The sequence below is a fragment of the Trichomycterus rosablanca genome, chromosome 11 (assembly GCF_030014385.1).
Source record: "Trichomycterus rosablanca isolate fTriRos1 chromosome 11, fTriRos1.hap1, whole genome shotgun sequence".
NCBI classification, from domain to species: domain Eukaryota; kingdom Metazoa; phylum Chordata; class Actinopteri; order Siluriformes; family Trichomycteridae; genus Trichomycterus; species Trichomycterus rosablanca.
In genome coordinates this window covers 9,037,595-9,055,269 of record NC_085998.1, presented here as the reverse complement: position 1 = coordinate 9,055,269, position 17,675 = coordinate 9,037,595, and the positions used below count along the sequence as shown (strand labels likewise).

The 17,675-nt window shown below is 41.1% G+C and overlaps 1 protein-coding gene across 2 annotated transcripts; it reads right to left on the bottom strand.

Annotated features, from left to right (window-relative positions):
• Position 1: 1 nt before the first annotated feature.
• On the bottom strand, positions 2-16,060 carry si:ch211-71n6.4 (para-nitrobenzyl esterase). Of its 2 annotated transcripts, none has more exons than XM_063005126.1 (9): positions 16,016-16,060; positions 12,162-12,859; positions 8,784-8,879; positions 6,018-6,208; positions 4,608-4,786; positions 4,440-4,498; positions 4,178-4,345; positions 2,352-2,573; positions 2-2,250 (listed from the first exon to the last, which is right to left on the bottom strand). In XM_063005126.1, exons 2-9 carry the CDS (start codon positions 12,853-12,855, stop codon positions 2,108-2,110), a joined length of 1,752 nt encoding a protein of 583 aa, XP_062861196.1. In that variant the 5' UTR covers positions 12,856-12,859; positions 16,016-16,060; the 3' UTR covers positions 2-2,107. The 2 variants fall into 2 exon arrangements, with proteins under 2 accessions (XP_062861196.1, XP_062861197.1); XM_063005127.1 differs by lacking the exon at positions 16,016-16,060 and adding an exon at positions 13,301-13,361.
• Positions 16,061-17,675: the final 1,615 nt, after the last annotated feature.

Genomic DNA, 17,675 nt, shown 5'->3' with positions numbered 1-17,675 from the left:
CTGAATGAACAACAGGTATTTATTGTAAGTTTTATGTAAATAAAGGTTGAATTGTTCCCTGAATCATCTGAAAGTGTGCATGAACATGCTTATTTACAAACTAAAGTATAAAACATTTACATGCAAAGCATTTAGCAGACATGTAACTTGGCAGTGGTGGGGCTTGAATCAGCTACCACTGCCCGTAAAAAGAACACCAGACTGAAAGACAATATTAATCAATTTACACAGGAAAAGTTATGCTTATAATTGCTTTTAATAAAAAACTTTTTCATTCAGTATTACACCAGTCTATTTATCCAATCGTCACCAGTAGCAAAAATATATGGCCAAAAGTATAATCCCTGACCACTTTATTAGGTATACCTATCTGGTACATACACATTTTTTTCTTTTTGGCTTTTAGGATCAAGTCTTTAGAAATGTTTTATCTTTTCTAGCTTCATAAACATGTTGATTTCTTTGGACCTACTTTGCGATTAGTGTCGATCTTTGTACAGGGTTCATTTTATTCTATTTTTATCACCCAAGGCAGGTTTGGTAGCACCAGGAAATGCTTGGCAAAAAGCAGAAATACCCAGGACAGGTTGCCAATCCCTTGCAGGACAGGGGTGAGCTAGTGTAATAAATCGAGTGATGTATATGTGATTAATCAACATATTCAATGACCTTTTATTTTCAAGTTTTACCATCAACTTTATCCTGGTCAGGGTCACGGTGGGTCCGACCTTGCCAGAATCACTTAGCGTGATGCAGTAACACACCTCGGACAGAATGCCAATCCATCACGAAGCCTTCGAGACATCTTTGAGTCAATCACGTCTGTATGTAAATTGTTGGGAATTCGAACCCTACATCCCAACTATAGTGGGTTCACGCTATTTACCTCTGCGCCACTGAAGCGCCTCATGTTTTTAATGACGTGAGAAGTGGAACTGAAAAGTGAACGTATTATTAATCTAAGCAGAACGTGTCTTTCCATTTTTAACAAATGAATGCTCAAAAATAAGCCATGTTTCAGTGTTCACAAACTACATACACCTGAGTTTAAAACGATTAAAGTTTGCATTTTTTTATATTAAACACTTTGTGGTTTTGCTACCCCTCTACTTGTAACTAAAAATGGACACAGATATTGTTTCAGTGCAGAAATAACTCACATAATAATTCACATCAATTCCTCTATGCATATTTGGTCAAGTCAAATAAAATCAAACCTGCGTTCACATCAGCAGCAACATTTTAATCCCACATCACCCAAACGATGGGATCACTATTAGCAGACGTTGTTCATGCAACTAGTGCATGACCATCCTTTCAGTGTGGCTACATTTCTCTCGTTCACTTTTTTACCTGTGCTCAGTGAACGAGCTTTAATCCTCAAATAATGAAAACATCAGATATTTACAAGTGCATTAAAAACAAAAACTATACTCGTTTAGCAACTACATATATGGATCAGGTTTTACATGGGAGTCCAAACTGAGTCCATCAACTTGCATCACATTTACATCAAGATGGATGATCATAGGTGCTCAGGTGGCTCATTGTTAAAATACGCTAGCCCACAGTGCTGAGATCTCGAGCCCTCGAGTTCAAATCTCAGCTGTGCTATTAGCCGGCCAGGCACCTACACAGATACACATTTGGCTGTGAGTCTGTAAATAGCTGAACAGGGTTTTCTCATTCTGCTGGCTGATCAGTGGCACCTGCACAGTGGATAGATAATGGAGATCAGTGCATGACTCTCCATGTGCAATACGGATCCCCACATGAACCTGTCATGTGCTGGTGAAAAGACGCAGTCTGTGCTACACACGTTTGGGAGGGGGCGTCTGACAACTGCGACCCTCCTTGGTCAGTAGTGGAAGGTCTGTACCAGTAGAGGTGAATTACAATCAGGTAATTGGATATGACTAGATTCAGGGGAAAATGCATTAACATAAAATACACCAAGTGTTGATGAACGTGAAAGATTTGGAATGTTTGGTTGCTTCATGTTGCTGTCATTGTGAACGCAGGGTTACAATAATACATAACACACCAGACTGACTCGATTTGGTCGCTGCTTCTCGTGCTGCTTTTCTGAGGAAGTCTGGTAGAACAATCAGTTGAACCAGGCGTATGAATAAAAGCTTTCTTGCTTCCATAGACTGCATCTGTCTGCAAATCGCTTCTGAGTCAGTGAAATATTCTGATCCAGCAATGCGATGTGGGATGGAAACTCGGGCCAATCTTCTGGCATTTCACCTGTCCGACAAAAGAGTCGCCTTTATTATCTGAGCAGCTGGTAAAAATGCTCACGCATCTTTTTCGTGTGTGATATTATTTCTGAGACCGATGATACTGACCTTTCTTAGCAAAGTGGATGAAGTACTTGGTGAGTGTTTCCTCGAAGGCTTGGTCTGCAGGCGTCAACGTGCCGAGTGCCATCTCGAGTCCACCGAAAAAAGCCAAGCTGTCCAGCATGTGAAAAGAGAAGCGGCTCGGATAAGGGAGCCAGGTGGATGGGTTCACAGCTTTGGATGGCGTGTATGTCACCAGGTAGCGGTACACAAAGCTCCTCAGGGAATCTAAAAATCATCCATAAAATTAAGAAACAGGATAATTTATTCAGTTGCAGCAGTGTCAGTACCAGTAGCTCATCTGGTGAGATAATGAGATTTGGAACCTTACACACGATCAGCCATAACATTAAAACCACCTCCTTGTTTCTACATTTACTGTCCATTTTATCAGCTCCACTTACCATATAGAAGCACTTTGTAGTTCTACAATTACTGACTGTAGTCCATCTGTTTCTCTGCATGCTTTGTTAGCCCCCTTTCATGCTGTTCTTCAATGGTCAGCACCCCCACAGGACCCCCACAGGACCACTACAGAGTAGGTATTATTTAGGTGGTGGATGATTCTCAGCACTGCAGTGACACTGACATGGTGGTGGTGTGTTAGTGTGTGTTGTGCTGGTATGAGTGAATCAGAGACAGAAATGCTGATGGGGTTTTTAATCACCTCACTGTCACTGCTGGACTGAGAATAGTCCACCAACCAAAAATATCCAGCCAACAGCACCCCATTGGCAGCATCCTGTGACCACTGATGAAGGTCTAGAACATGACCAACTTAAACAGCAGCAATAGATGAGCGATCGTCTCTGACTTTACATCTACAAAGGTAGGAGTGTCTAATAGAGTGGACAGTGAGTGGACATGGTATTTAAAAACTCCAGCAGCGCTGCTAAGTCTGATTCACTCATACCAGCACAACACACACTAACACACCACCACCATGTCAGTGTCACTGCAGTGCTGAGAATGATCCACCACCCAAATAATACCTGCTCTGTGGTGGTCCTGGGAGAGTCCTGACCATTGAAGAACAGAGTAAAAAACAAAGCATGCAGAGAAACAGATGGACTACAGTCAGTAATTGTAGAACTACAAAGCGCTTCTATATGGTGAGTGGAGCTGATAAAATGGACAGTGATTGTAGAAACAAGGAGGTGGTTTTAATGTTATGGCTGATCGGTGTAAGTCCATTACAAAACATTAAGTCAAAATTGATGCATCAGAAAAGGTTTATCTCAGAGAAACAGTCTCAGCTGTGCTATCAACCAGCCAGGCGTCTATAAAGAATTATTGGCTATGTCTGGGGGGGGATTGCGAGGCCCTGTGATAGACTGGCGTCCTGTCCGGGATGTGTTAATGCATTGCGCCCAGTGATTCCAGAGAAACCAGACCCACTACGACCCTGACCAGGATAAAATGGTGGTAAAACATAAAGTGTATGTAAACTTTTCAGTTGTATAGAACATCAGCGGCACCGTAGGGCAGTGAGTAGCGCTGTCAAATCACAGCAATAGGAGCCTGAATTTGATTTCCTGTTTATATGGTCAGTTTGCATGTTCTCCCTGTGTTTGTGAGGATTTGCTCTGAAAACGTGCACTTAGGCTAGTTGGAGCTACTAGCAATTGCCCTAAGTGTGTGTGTGTTTGCCCTGTAATGGACTGGCGACCCGTCTGGAGTGTCTGTTGCCTTTCGCCCAATGAATCAGACCCACCGCAACCCTGCCGCAGCCCTTTATTCCACACAGAGACGTTAACTAGTGATGGTAACTAGTGACGAGTGATTTTGGCATGATCACAGTTAAAATAATGAAGAAGACGGTTTTTACTAACCTGCATCTTGCTTAGCCACGAGGTTTGTGACACAGTTGATCCTCATATCAGACACCAAGGTGGTGTAAAGTCTTTCAGGACAGCGGTCAGTGATTGGACATGGAGCTGAGCTGTTATATATCTTCAGAGCCTGAGACACCACACTCTCTCCAAACGGCTTGAGTTTTTCTATAGGACAAAGTGACCAAAGGGTTGAAAACAATCATTTTTTGTTTTGCTGATGTTTTAGGTATGAGGGCAGATATAGTAATATCTGTGATACCTGATACAAACCACTCGTAGTCGGCCCACGTCCATGTGGAAATATTCTTCATCGGTGGACTGTGAAGAGTTGAGGAGATTAAGTGATGACAGTTACAGTACACTATAATAATTTGTAGATTTTCTAATAAAGCAGAGCACTGAGGAGCTAAAGTGGTGGAACGTTTACCTGAAATCAGCTTCCTGCTCTGTAGTTCCAACCACCAATGGAACATCATTGTGAAAGCTAATGTTAAATGGGAGAACATGGCCATCCACAACTGTAACTGGTCCATAAGACTCGTCTTTAACTGGGATATCTGTTATCCCATCTTTCGCCCATGATGGGTATTCCTGCCATGGAACAGCCTGGGACAGAAGCAGAAAGGATATGAAGAGTTGGTTTCTACAAATCTTAATTCTAACAAATGTTGGGACAGTATGCGAACTGCAAATAAACTGTATTGTATTAAGAACAGTACAAAGATATTTATTAGATCTTTATTCTATTTCAACATTTTTCCCTTTTTCTCCCAGTCTAATTGTATCAAATTACTCAGCTGTGTCTCCTCTACCGCTGCAGACCCTGACCGAGGAGTCCGTACCTACCACACGCCCCCTCAGACATGTGTGCAGTAACCAGAGGCAGGTTCACACAGGGACCAGTATTGTGTACAATGAGTCAGGCACTGATCTACGTTATCCCTAGTCTCTGTGCAGATGCCATCAGCCAGCCAGCAGATGCTGCTATTGCAGCAGTAATAAGTAAGGCCCTACCTAATTTACGGCTGTGAGAATCAAGTCACGGACCGTTAAATGAGCCTTTTCGCGTGTATTATGCAGTTTGCTGTGAAATTAATGTAAGTTCTTATAATAAGGACTAATATAAGGTTTGTGTTTACCAATTTAACATTTTTCATTCACATAGCATTTAACTGCCTTACGTTTACTGGTTTATTTGCACTATCACGGGGTCCTAGTGTAACCAAGTGTCTTGCTGAGTTTGTAAAAAAAGGCATAAACTGTACATAAACTATGGGGAGCATAAACTTTACTGACTTGTTCTTTTGATGCTGGCACAGACTACAGAGAGATGATCACGTGTGTAGAGAAGCACACCTTTCCATTGACTATGGAATCCCCAAAGGGACAAAATGCACTCAATACATAAACACATCAAACATTGTCAGCACACTACACCACAAAAAAGTATGTTACACTAGCAATCCTACGGCAACTCAGTTAGCAATCGGTTAGTCAAAATGTCCAAGATGTTAAAGTCTAAAACAGATGAAAACATGTCTCAGGTAACTGAGTTTGGAAAACTCCCAACCAATTCTGTGGATGCGGGGGATGGGGGAATGTCAAAACACGGGCGGAAATGTTGAAGAACATGACGCCTCATACCGTCACTGTATGTTCTAGGTTTACATTCAACTATTAAGGTAGGCTGTGCTGTGTACTGTAGCTTCTATTTACTCTATCATTCAGTTTATAAATGTTATTTAATGACTGCCGTAGACAGTAGATTTAAGTTCAGATGTGTTTTGAAAATGTAATTGTGTTTGGGGACAGAAGACAACTGTAGACCGGATCTCACCTGAAGGATCTGAGTTACGTTGAGATGTCGGAGGCAGACTACATTCTGGCATCCTGTTCTCTTCAGAAATAGTAGGTTACCTTTTTCAGCGGATGAGGAAGCATTGATGAAAGAGGCACTCATGGTAATGGCTCGGTGAAACAGACCTTTAGCTAGTGGGGAAGTCATCAGAGCCCTGACTGATGTTCCTCCTTGTATGACAGTAAGAACAGCAGAAGAACAGCGTAAGTCAACTAAACTTTACAGTGATTCACTGTGATGTTATCAGGGCTCTCATGTTATGATACAGTTAATTTAATGGTGTAGGTTCCAGCTGGTAAATCATTCTCTTTGTATCTTAATTACTTGACCACCTGGATCCATTTTTACTTGAGTTTTGTTTTAGGCCCTATCAAAAGGGTTCAGTTAAACTAGCCTTATTTCCATTTTTGGTATTTAGCTGATGCTTTTTATCCAAAGTGATGTACAGTTGTGCCCAAATACAATTCAAGCATCTGAAGGTTAACAGCCATGCTCAAGAGTCCAAGAGTGAACCAGTGCAGTTCTGATTACTAATTCAGTAACTGTGGAGCTACTATTGCCACACTGCATTTATCAGTACAACAAAAATCACCAGCTACACCACAATAAATAATGACAATACAGAACTTTGTCCACCACTACATTAATCATTGGTTTGTATATTTTTTATCCAACTGATTTTTAATAAACTAAAATTTCTCAAATTTTGAGAAACATGTACCTGCCATGGGTGGCTAAGTAGGTAGCACTGTCGCCTCACAGCAAGGAGGTCCTGGGTTCGATACCCAGGCGGGGCGGTCTGGGTCCTTTCTGTGCGGAGTTTGCATGTTCTCCCCGTGTCTGCGTGGGTTTCCTCCGGGAGCTCCGGTTTCCTCCCACAGTCCAAAAACATGCAGTCACATTAATTGGAGACACTGAATTGCCTTATGGGTGTGTGTGTGTGTGTGTATGTATGTGTGTCTGCCTTGCGATGGACTGGTGCCCGTCCAGGGTATTACTGTGTGCCTTGCACCCATTAAAAAGATGGGATAGGCTCCAGCACCAAGCGACCCTGATTGGATAAGCGGTTAAGACAGTGAGTGAGTGAGTGCACCTGCCATTTAATACAGTGTAAGTAAACTTTAGCTAAGTTTAGCTAAACAGCTTACATTTTTTATGTAAGACTGTTAGCTAGCTTGTATAGCTTATGTTTATCACCCGAACCTGACTGTTTAAAACTTGCAAAACAAAACCTGGGTGTGTGTTCAGTTTTGATTGCCATGTCAGCATCAGGGCAGGAGCAAGGTTTCAAAAACAAAGTACCTCATTTCACGCTTCCTCTCTACTGATGTTAATCTCCACTTTGATTGAGGAGAGCCGAGACTAACACATGCCCCCTACGCCACGTGTGCAGTATCAACTGCATCTTTTCACCTGCTCGAGGTGAGTTCATATGTGGATCAGCTTTGTGTACGGAGAGACACACCCTGATCAATGCATTATTCCTCAACTCTGTGCAGGCGCCATCAATCAGTCAGCAGAGGTCGTAATTGCATCAGTTATGAGGTCCCTTCCGGCAATCGTTGTTCATGTAGGTGCCTAGCGTCCCGGATGGCAGACCTGAGTTTCAAACCGACGAGTTTGAAATGTCAACTCTGGTGTGCTTGCATGTTTTACCGCTGCGCCACCTGAGTGCTTCTCGTGTTTTATATTTTGATGGGATGCTAAATTGGGAACATTTGCATCTCAAAACTAAATAAATACACAAGCACAATGCATTTTCTCCCCTTTTTCTCCCTTTTAGCGCGTCCAATTGCCCGATTGCATCATGCTTCCTCTCCACCAATGCCGATCCCCGCTCTAATTGAGGAGAACGAAGCTAACACGTGGGCAGCAGCTGTATGCATTTTGTCACCTACATTTTGTTGAGTGCAATGCAGATCAGCACTGTGTATGGAGAGACACACCCTGACAGCTCTCCTTTCCCGTCTCTGTGCAGGCGCCATCAATCAGCCAGCAGTCGTAATTGCATTAGTCATGAGAGAGTCCCTATCTTTTTAATATCCCACCCCTATCTGAACAATCGTTGTTCATGTGGCTGCCAAGCCCAGCCGGCAGGCAGAGCTGAGATTTGATATGGTGTATTCGAGATCCCAGCTCTGGTGTTCAGCGTGTGTTTTACCGCCACGCCACCTGAGCGGCCTGCTTGTGTGAAATTTTTAACCAGAGGGTATAATAATATCAGATAAAGGGATTATACAGGAAATACTACAGGCATTACTGCCAATCACCCCTCATCCACTCACCCCCTCTCTCTCACACACACACACGAAATAAATCAACAAAACAGAGAATTTGACTTTTGCATATGTATGTATAAACTGTACACATCCTAGTAAGCCAAGAGAAATTCCTCATTATTTATTTTCATCAGGGTTGTGGCAGGTCTGGTTCCATTGGGAAACACTGGGTGCAAGGCAGGAATAGCTTGTGCAGTGCCCCAATCCATCACAGGCCTTCTGCCATCGATCAAAATTATGGTGGCAAATCATGCTAGGGTTACAGGGTTCGAATCCCCAGCAGCAGTCGGCCAGTCGGGCGTCTACATACAGACTTTTGATTGACTATGTCTAATAGGGGACAGATGGCTTGGACCCGGTGAGTGTTTTGCGTCCTGTCCTGTCTTGGGTGTGTTAGTGTATTGTGCCCAGTGATCCAGGGAAAACCGGACCCACCGCGACCCTGACATCTTTCATAAATTCTTACCAAATATGGTGATTTTTGTTGGATCTCCTCCAAACACATGGATGTTTCTCTGAACCCACTTAAGAGCTTGAATCTGGTCCATGAGTCCGTAGTTCCCTGTAACCACAACAATTCACTTAAATCTGCATTAGAACAATCACATAATCACTCAACAGTTTTATTAGGTGGCACAGTTCATACAGCCACTTATTTGCAATTTGACGTACACTGTATGACCAAAAGTATTTGGACACCTGATCATGAGCCTGTTGGACATCTCATTTCAAAACCAAATGACGTTAAATTAGAGTGACGTCTATGTGATCTTTTTAGCTACAACACCCACTCTTTTGAGAAGGCTGCTCACAAGACTTTGAAGTATATCTGTGGGAATTTGTGCCCATTCAGTCAAAAGAGCATTTGTATGGCTGGGCACTGATGTCGGTCAAGAAAGCCTCAATCGATGTTCCAGTTTATTTTAAAGCTGTTCAGTGGGACTGAGGTCAGGGCTTTATTTAAGCTCTTCTTCATGTCTTTACAGATCTTACTTTGTGTAACGGGGTACAGTCATGCTGGAACAGAAAATGGCCTTCCCTAAACTGTTGCTGCAGTTAGAAGTTAGAAGCATATAGTTTGCTTATTATTACTGACTTATTACACCTGTTAGCAACTGTTATGGCTGAAACACTTGAATTCAGTAATTAAAAGGGGATTAGAATACTTTTGTCCATATAAAGAACCACTGAATTAAGATTCAAATGAGGTAGAAAGACATCCTAAAGTAAAGCGCTGGCTTTTACTGGGTTAAAAGCTTCTTAATAACCTAGCTCACTAATCCTATGCAGGTATAGTCACTGCTTAAAAGGATGAAACTGGCTTAAATGTTTCACCACATGCCCGCTGTAGATACGAGCTGCAGTGCTTTTTACCCACTTGGCACACAGACTTCATGTTATTCCATATAATAATGTTACTGTATGTCAGAGTCGCACGTAAGTCACACACACAGCGACTTCAGACTCGACTCAGACTCGTTTCAAATGAATCGGACTCAACTCGTGACTCGCAAAAAAATGACTTGTGGACAACAAAAGTCAGCAACATTAGTTACGTGTGACAATTATATATATATGATCCGACATCATTCTGATCGTGTCATTTCTCCTCTCTAATAATAACGCTCTGGCCGTCTTAACCAGCAATACACGCAATTGGTAAATGTTCCAGCCAGCCTCCGGCGTAGTGATGAAGCATCGCTCCCTACTCCCTCCGCTGAATATGAATCTCACTTGAAATAATGGAGTACCCTACATAGTGCACTTCACAGTAACAGATCATTTAAATGGAACGTTTCTGTAGAATTAGCACTAATGATAGAAAAAACTTTCTGAACCAATCAGACCTTCTGATTGTAATTGTTAGTAAGAAATGCTGTTATTTGCATGTATTTAGTTTGCAGCGTCACACAGATGATGTGTCAATGAAATGCTTGATTGGCCTTCTAACGGGTTCGTGTTTTACTTCACAACTAGGAAAAGTTTGGAGGTTTTAAATTATAAGCACATTTACAAACTAACGGATTTTATTTCTAATGGGACACGTGGTTATACATTTAATAGCATCTGGAAGAACATAAGCTAAGGTAAGCAGTGGTTATGGATATTTTGCTGTGTTTTGGATTTTGGCCGCTGTGCCGAGATTTGCAATGAAAACAAAACATCAGTTTAAGCTTTTAACTGGTACCTAGGAAAATAAAGGCACTAAGTAAAACGGCAAAATACAGTCGCTAATCTGTTGTTGTTTTTTATCTGAACTTACATATTATTTGTTTATTTCTACACTACATTTCCAATATATGTTTTGTGTATATTATATTGACTCGTGACTTGACTCGAACTCTAGCCTAAAGACTCATTACTCGACTGGGACTCGTATTTTGTGACTTGTGAACATCTCTGCTGTATGTGCCATTTCAGGCAAAAGGAGAATTTAATCGTACCTTCGAATGCAAACATTATGTCAATCTAAAACCATTTAAATAGTAAAATTATTTAGCAGTTATTGGGTAAGCAGGTGTGGCGTAATGGTAAAAGTCATGCTGCTGGTAACAGCAGAGTCTTGAGTGCAGGGGGGTTAAATTCAGGGCTGAGCTCACAAATACAGAAGGTGCATGTCAATATGTGAACCTAGCCAGTGGTAGGACACATAATATTATCAGTCAGAGATGTTCACAAGTCACAAAATACGAGTCTTTAGACTAGAGTCCGAGTCATGTCATGAGTTAATACAATATACACAAAACATATATTGGAAATGTAGCGTAAATAAACAAATAATCTGTAAGTTTAGATAAAAAACAACAACAGATTAGCAACTGTATTTTGTTGTTTTACTCTTTCCTAGTCATTGTGCAAATGAATGTAATTTCCGTAACACGAAGGTACCAGTTAAAAGCTTAAACTGATACGTTTTATTTTCATTGCAATACAAAAGCGCGCGATAAATCATGGCACAGCGGCCAAAATCCAAATCACAGCAAAAAAATTAGAACCACTGCTTACCTTAGCTTATGTTCTTCAAGATGGGAAGCCAATCAAGCGTTTCATTGACACATCATCTGTGTGACGCAAACTGAATAAATGCAAATAACTACATTTCTTACTAAAAATTAAAATCAGAAGGTCTGATTGGTTCAGAAAGCGCTCTTTCAACCATTAGCGCCAATTCTGTAGGAGCGTTCGATTCACCCCAGTTGTTCCTGTGAAGTGCACTACGTAGGGTATTCCACCATTGTAAGTATATATATATATATATATATATATATATATATATATATACAGGTATATATATATATATATATATATTTAATTATCACACGTAACTAATGTTAACCCATGATGACGCTACAGACTCTAGTTGTTTACAAGTAATTTTTTTTGCGAGTCATGAGTGGAGTCTGAGTCATTTGAAACGAGTCCGAGTTGAGTCTGAAGTCGCTGTGTGTCGCTGACTCGAGTCCCCATCTCTGTTATCAGTGCACCCTTAGTGCCATTCCCAAGCCAGGAAAAATAGGAGGGTTGTATCATCAAGGGCATTCAGCGTAAAAACTGTGCCAAATCAAATATGCAGTCAAATGATGTGCAGTGGCGACCCCTAACGAGAGCATCTGACAGAAATCATCATCATTTATCAGCTAGTGGATTTTAAAAATCTACTTTTGCACGTCTCTACAAGAAATATGGAAGCTAATGTGGAACATCTGTTTCTATGACTTTCACTTATCCAGTAAAGACATCTGACAATCTGACAAGGACAGAATGCTAACATGATGAGACTGGTTTGCTCTGGTGTGGGCATCAGATACAGATCTATTGTGACAGCTGGTATTCAGGGACTGACCTGAGGTGATGGTGGTGGAACCTTCTCTCAGGATCTCCAGCGCCATGAAGCCAAACGCATTGAGCCTGTAGTTCAGACTTACAAAGACAGTCTGAGTTTTTGCAGCCAGCTCCTCGGTGGGTGAGTAGCCTTTCTCCTGCCCGCTCAGCATTTGCAAGTTCCCTCCGTGTAGCCACACCATCACTGGCAGGGCATCCGCAGATACCAGGCTTGGGGTCCAGACACTCAAATGCAGGCAGTCCTCTTCACCCATTACTTGGCCATCTTTTCTAAGAGGTCGCACCTGGGCACACATGCTCCGAAAACGAGTGGCATCACGAACGTCGTGCCAGCACTTTCTTTCCATCTTCAGGTCTGCAGGAGGTCTCCAGCGGTGTTCGCCAACAGGTGGCACAGCATATGGAATGCCTTTAAATGAGTAGGCTCCATGTTCACGTCGGCCACGTAGCCAACCGCATTCCGTTAGCACCTCTGCGTATCCTAGCCGTGGAGTCTGAGCCAAGTAAGCCAGGTAACCAGCCAGAGAGAGGAGGGCGAGAATGCCACAGCCGATCAGAAACAAGCACCTGCGGGACACTGTCAGGAAGGGGCTGGCGTAATAACGGTGAGCATAATGAATCTCCTCTTCAGCCTCATCCTGAACCAGGTAGCGGTACTCATTCCTCGCAGGGACCTCAAATGCGTCTTCATTCATTTCTCTAAGTGAAAAATACAGTTTATGTGCTTTTATTGTAGACCTGGAAATGTGCTGGGTTAAAAATATTCATACAGCATCTTATACACTGATCAGACATAACATTAAAACCACCTCCTTTTTTCTACACTCACTGTCCATTTAATCAGCTCCACTTACCATATAGGAGCACTTTGTAGTTCTACAATTACTGACTGTAGTCCATCTGTTTCTCTACATACTTTTTTAGCCTGCTTTCACCCTGTTCTTCAATGGTCAGGACCCCCACAGAACCACCACAGAGTATTATTTAGGTGGTGGATCATTCTTAGCATTGCAGTGACACTGACATGGTGGTGGTGTGTTAGTGTGTTTTGTGCTGGTATGAGTGGATCAGACACAGCAGCACTGCTGGAGTTTTTAAATACTGTGTCCACTCACTGTCCACTATATTAGGCACTCCTACCTAGTTGGTCCACCTTGTAGAGGTAAAGTCTGAGACGATCGCTCATCTATTGCTGCTGTTTGAGTTGGTCGTCTTCTAGACCTTCATCAGTGGTCACAGGACGCTGCCCACAGGACGCTGTTGGCTGGATATTTTTGGTTCGTGGACTATTCTCAGTTAAGCAGTGACAGTGAGGTGTTTAAAAACAAAAAGTGCTAATAATTAAGGCTGTTAAAATATTATGGTTTGAAAAGGGTGTAAACCAATTTCCAAGGCTCTAAGACTCAACTGAACAACAGCGAGAACAATTATTTTAGGGGAGCACAGCAAAAGGAAACAAATACTGCTGCTTAAAGGTGGCTTTTACTAGTGCCTAAAGATTCTAGTCAACCTTCAGATTTCTAAGAATAGCTAAGAAACGACAGACTGTTATTAGTCAACAAAAATGATACGGGACAAAATGTTTGCAAACCCTTATTGGAACTGTGACCAGATTAAGTCTAATTTTACTCACATTCTGCATTGCACAAAATATTTTTTCAGCCCAGTGCTTAAGTAACGCTAGGTGGTTGTTATGGTTCGACTAGAAAGTTATTAGGTTGTCGCTAGTGTACTTGAGGTTTGTACCCTATTCATGCCTGAAAAAAATCTACTTTTAAACAGTTGATATGTGCAAACCACATGTAAACCAAAAAGCAGTGTATGAGTCCCTGCTCCAGAACTGGCACCTTAAAGCTCAACTTAAGTTTGCTGCTGATCACGTGAACAAAGAAAAACCTTCTAACCCATGGGTGTAAACCAGGGGTCACCAACATGAGCAGGGCATGTTCTATAATAGCACTAGTGACCATAGAGCTCCGTCTAAAAATTGTATTTGTGTTGCTGTTCTTTTTGAATCAATAACACTTGCATTGATGTAGATTTGAAAATGACAATACTGAATATAACATTTCAAAAACAAAAATGTTTGATGTTTATATGAGCTCTGGTCTTGTCTGGGTGCTGAGTTTTATATCGTGTGCATAACGCTGAGACAAGCAAGTGAGCGCAGCTACGATGCGGAGTGAGATGCGGGTTTTACCCTAAAAAATAATGAAAAAACACAAGAAAAGCGAAAGAAAACGTAATATTTTTTACGATTGAGAGGAATGTGGAGAGACACTTCAGTACGTCACAAAAACTTCCATGTACATCGCAGCTTTTTTAAAAAAATCGTACATAACTGATCATTTGTACTAACATGGTACCGAGTTCATGATTTGTTCTAAAATGTTGCAAAGGTTTTGATAAGTACAAACGGGACATGATCTGAAGATGTGACTGTTAATGATTTCCTTAAAAAATGGTACAGAAGTGATCATTTGTAAAAAAAAAAAAAGGTGTGATTTTGATCAAAATGCTACAAATGTGCTCATTCATACAGAACTGTCAGGAACAATATTTACAAAAATATCAGAGATGTGATAGCTCTGACTTTCAAACATTGAAACAGATTTAGATTAATAGAGATAAATAATGTTACATGTTGAAATATACAGTATCTGTTTCCTACCATGGTAAATCATTGTTAATAATTTTTCTCAGGAATAATTAACATTAACATATTATCAGACAGTCTCCATATATATGAATATATTTATAATAATAACAATAATCATTATAATAATAATCATTAAAGGTGAACCGTGCAACTTTATGTTATTCAGAAAGTTTGAGCGGCACGGAAGCTCAGTGAGTAGCACTGTCGACTCACAGCAAGAAGATCCTGGGTTCAAACCCCAGTTGGAGCTATCTGGGTCCTTTCTGTGTGGAGTTTGCATGTTCTCCCCGTGTCTGCATGGGTTTCCTCCGGGTGCTCCGGTTTCCTCCCGCAGTCCAAAAACATGCAAGTGAGGTGAATTGAAGATACAAAATTGTCCGTGACTGTGTTTGATATTAGAACTGAGGAATCTTGTGTAACGAATAACTACCGTTTCTGTCATGAATGTAACCAAAGTGTGTAAAACATGACATTAAAATCCTAATAAACAAACAAACATTCAGGAAGTTTGTATCAAACAAGTAGCCCTTCGTATTATTCAGTACCCTTGAAGTAGTTCTCGGTCTCGAAAAGGTTGGTGACCCCTGGTGTAAACCTTGCTTGACTGTGGACAGTGAGTGTGTTCTGGCAGTGTAGAATTATTGCAGATCTGTTTTTTATGGTTGTTTTTTCTGACCTAGTACTTTTTATATGGGCATGGACAAGTCACCAGCCAGTCAACCAGTCAATCACTACCAAATAATTAGAAGGACATGTTACAGGGATAAATGACATTCTTTCTATACTACCAAATTAATAAATTAAACTGATGTCTGTATATTTTTGGAACCAGCATATTTTCAGAATAGACTCAATACGACCTGTCATAAGTGCAACTAGAGGAAAGTTTCCAAAGAAAATGAAAAGTAAATAATAAAATGACAGACATACATGATTTAAACAAAGTCTGAAAAGAAAAATAACCTTTTATCTTTTCTTTTAGATTCACTTTTATAGTTTAGAGTGTCATTGCTAATCTGAGCTCATTGCAACATCAGAAACAAGAGAAAGTAACTGCGCACGTAGCAGCGTCCTAATTTTAATGCCCATATAAGGAAAAAACATTATAAAAATATACAACATTAAGAAAAAAAATAAAATATAAATCATTCACATTTAAAATGTAAACATTATTTAATTAGCGAAAGTTAACTTACCCTTACAGTGTTTATGCTTTGAGTGAACTGTTTTCCTCCCAAAGGGCTGAAGTATTACCCGATTTCTATCGGATAAGAAGTGCACTAGACAGAGTGCAGTTACATTGCAGTTTATTTCCTCTGTAGGGAGCCTATGTAGACACTGCGGTGTTATTTAGAACACATTTTAACGTTCTTCCCATTATCTCCACCCCTTCTCTCAAACGAACAATAACTTCTGCAGCCTATTAATGAACCAAAACATTAGGACCATCCGCCTATTGTGCTGTTAAAACAACTCTGACCCTCCGAGACATGGACTCTACAATGACTCCTGTGATATCTGCTACCAGGTCCTTTATGTTCTGTAATTTGCGGTGTTTCTTTCAAGGGTAAACTATGCACACGTGTCTGGCTGTCCACATGATCTAGGATTTGCTGGACAAGTCGACCCTCTTCCATTGCCCCCATGCCCAAATCCGATACTAATAGTAAGAGTGACTACTGCTACACTGAGCCATACACAGACTGGTTCGAGGCTCTGTGTGTTTTCATCATCAGAATAGAAATGATCTACATCTTAGCATTTTTAAATATTGTTTGTTTGTTTATTAGGATTTTATCATCATGTTTTACACTTTTGGTTACATTCATGACAGGAAACGATAGTTACTCATTACACAAGGTTCATCAGTTCACAAGGTTATATCAAACACAGTCATGGGCAATTTAGTGTCTCCAAATCACCTCACTTGCATGTCTTTGGACTGTGGGAGGAAACCAGAGCACCCAGAGGATACCCACACAGACACGGGGAGAACATGCAAACTCCACACAGAAAGGACCCCACCTGGGGATCGAACCCAGAACCTTCTTGCTGTGAGGTGACAGTGCTACCCACTTAGCCACCGTGCCACCCATACTGCCAACTGAACGTAAAAGTGTGAAGCATTGCAGTTTTAATGACATGTTTTGTGTATTGTTTACACAATAACAAAAACACTAAAATAATGAGCCTATACAGTTACTTATTGTATTGTTTATTTATTTATTAGGATTTTAAGGTCATGTTTAACACTTTGGTTACATTCATGACAGGAAAGGTAGTTACTCATTACACAAGGTTTATCAGTTCACAAGGTTATATCAAACAGTCATGGACAATTTTGTATCTCCAATTCACTTCACTTGCATGACTTTGGACTGTGGGAGGAAACCGGAGCACCCAGAGGAAACCCACGCAGACATGGGGAGAACATGCAAACTGCACACAGAACCTGGGGATCGAACCCCGGACCTTCTTGCTGTGAAGTGATAGTGCTACCCACTTAGCCACCGTGCCTCCCCATTTTTAAATACAGGCAATGTTTTCTTTACAAAACATATAATCAGCAACAGAATATAAGTACAATATTTAATCTTTGGAAGATTTACTTGAATTTTGGAATTTCTGGGTGAGGCAGAAACAATGAGTGCATGGCAGAAATAGATTATGGACAGGGCACCACTCCACTGCATTTACATTTACAGCATTTAGCAGAAGCCTTTATCTAAAGCGACTTACAATTGATACTGTACACATTGCAAGCAATTGAGGGTTAAAGGCCTTGCTCAAGAGCCCAACAGTGGCAACCTGACAGATGTGGGTCTTTAACCAGTGACCTTCCACTTACTAGTCCTG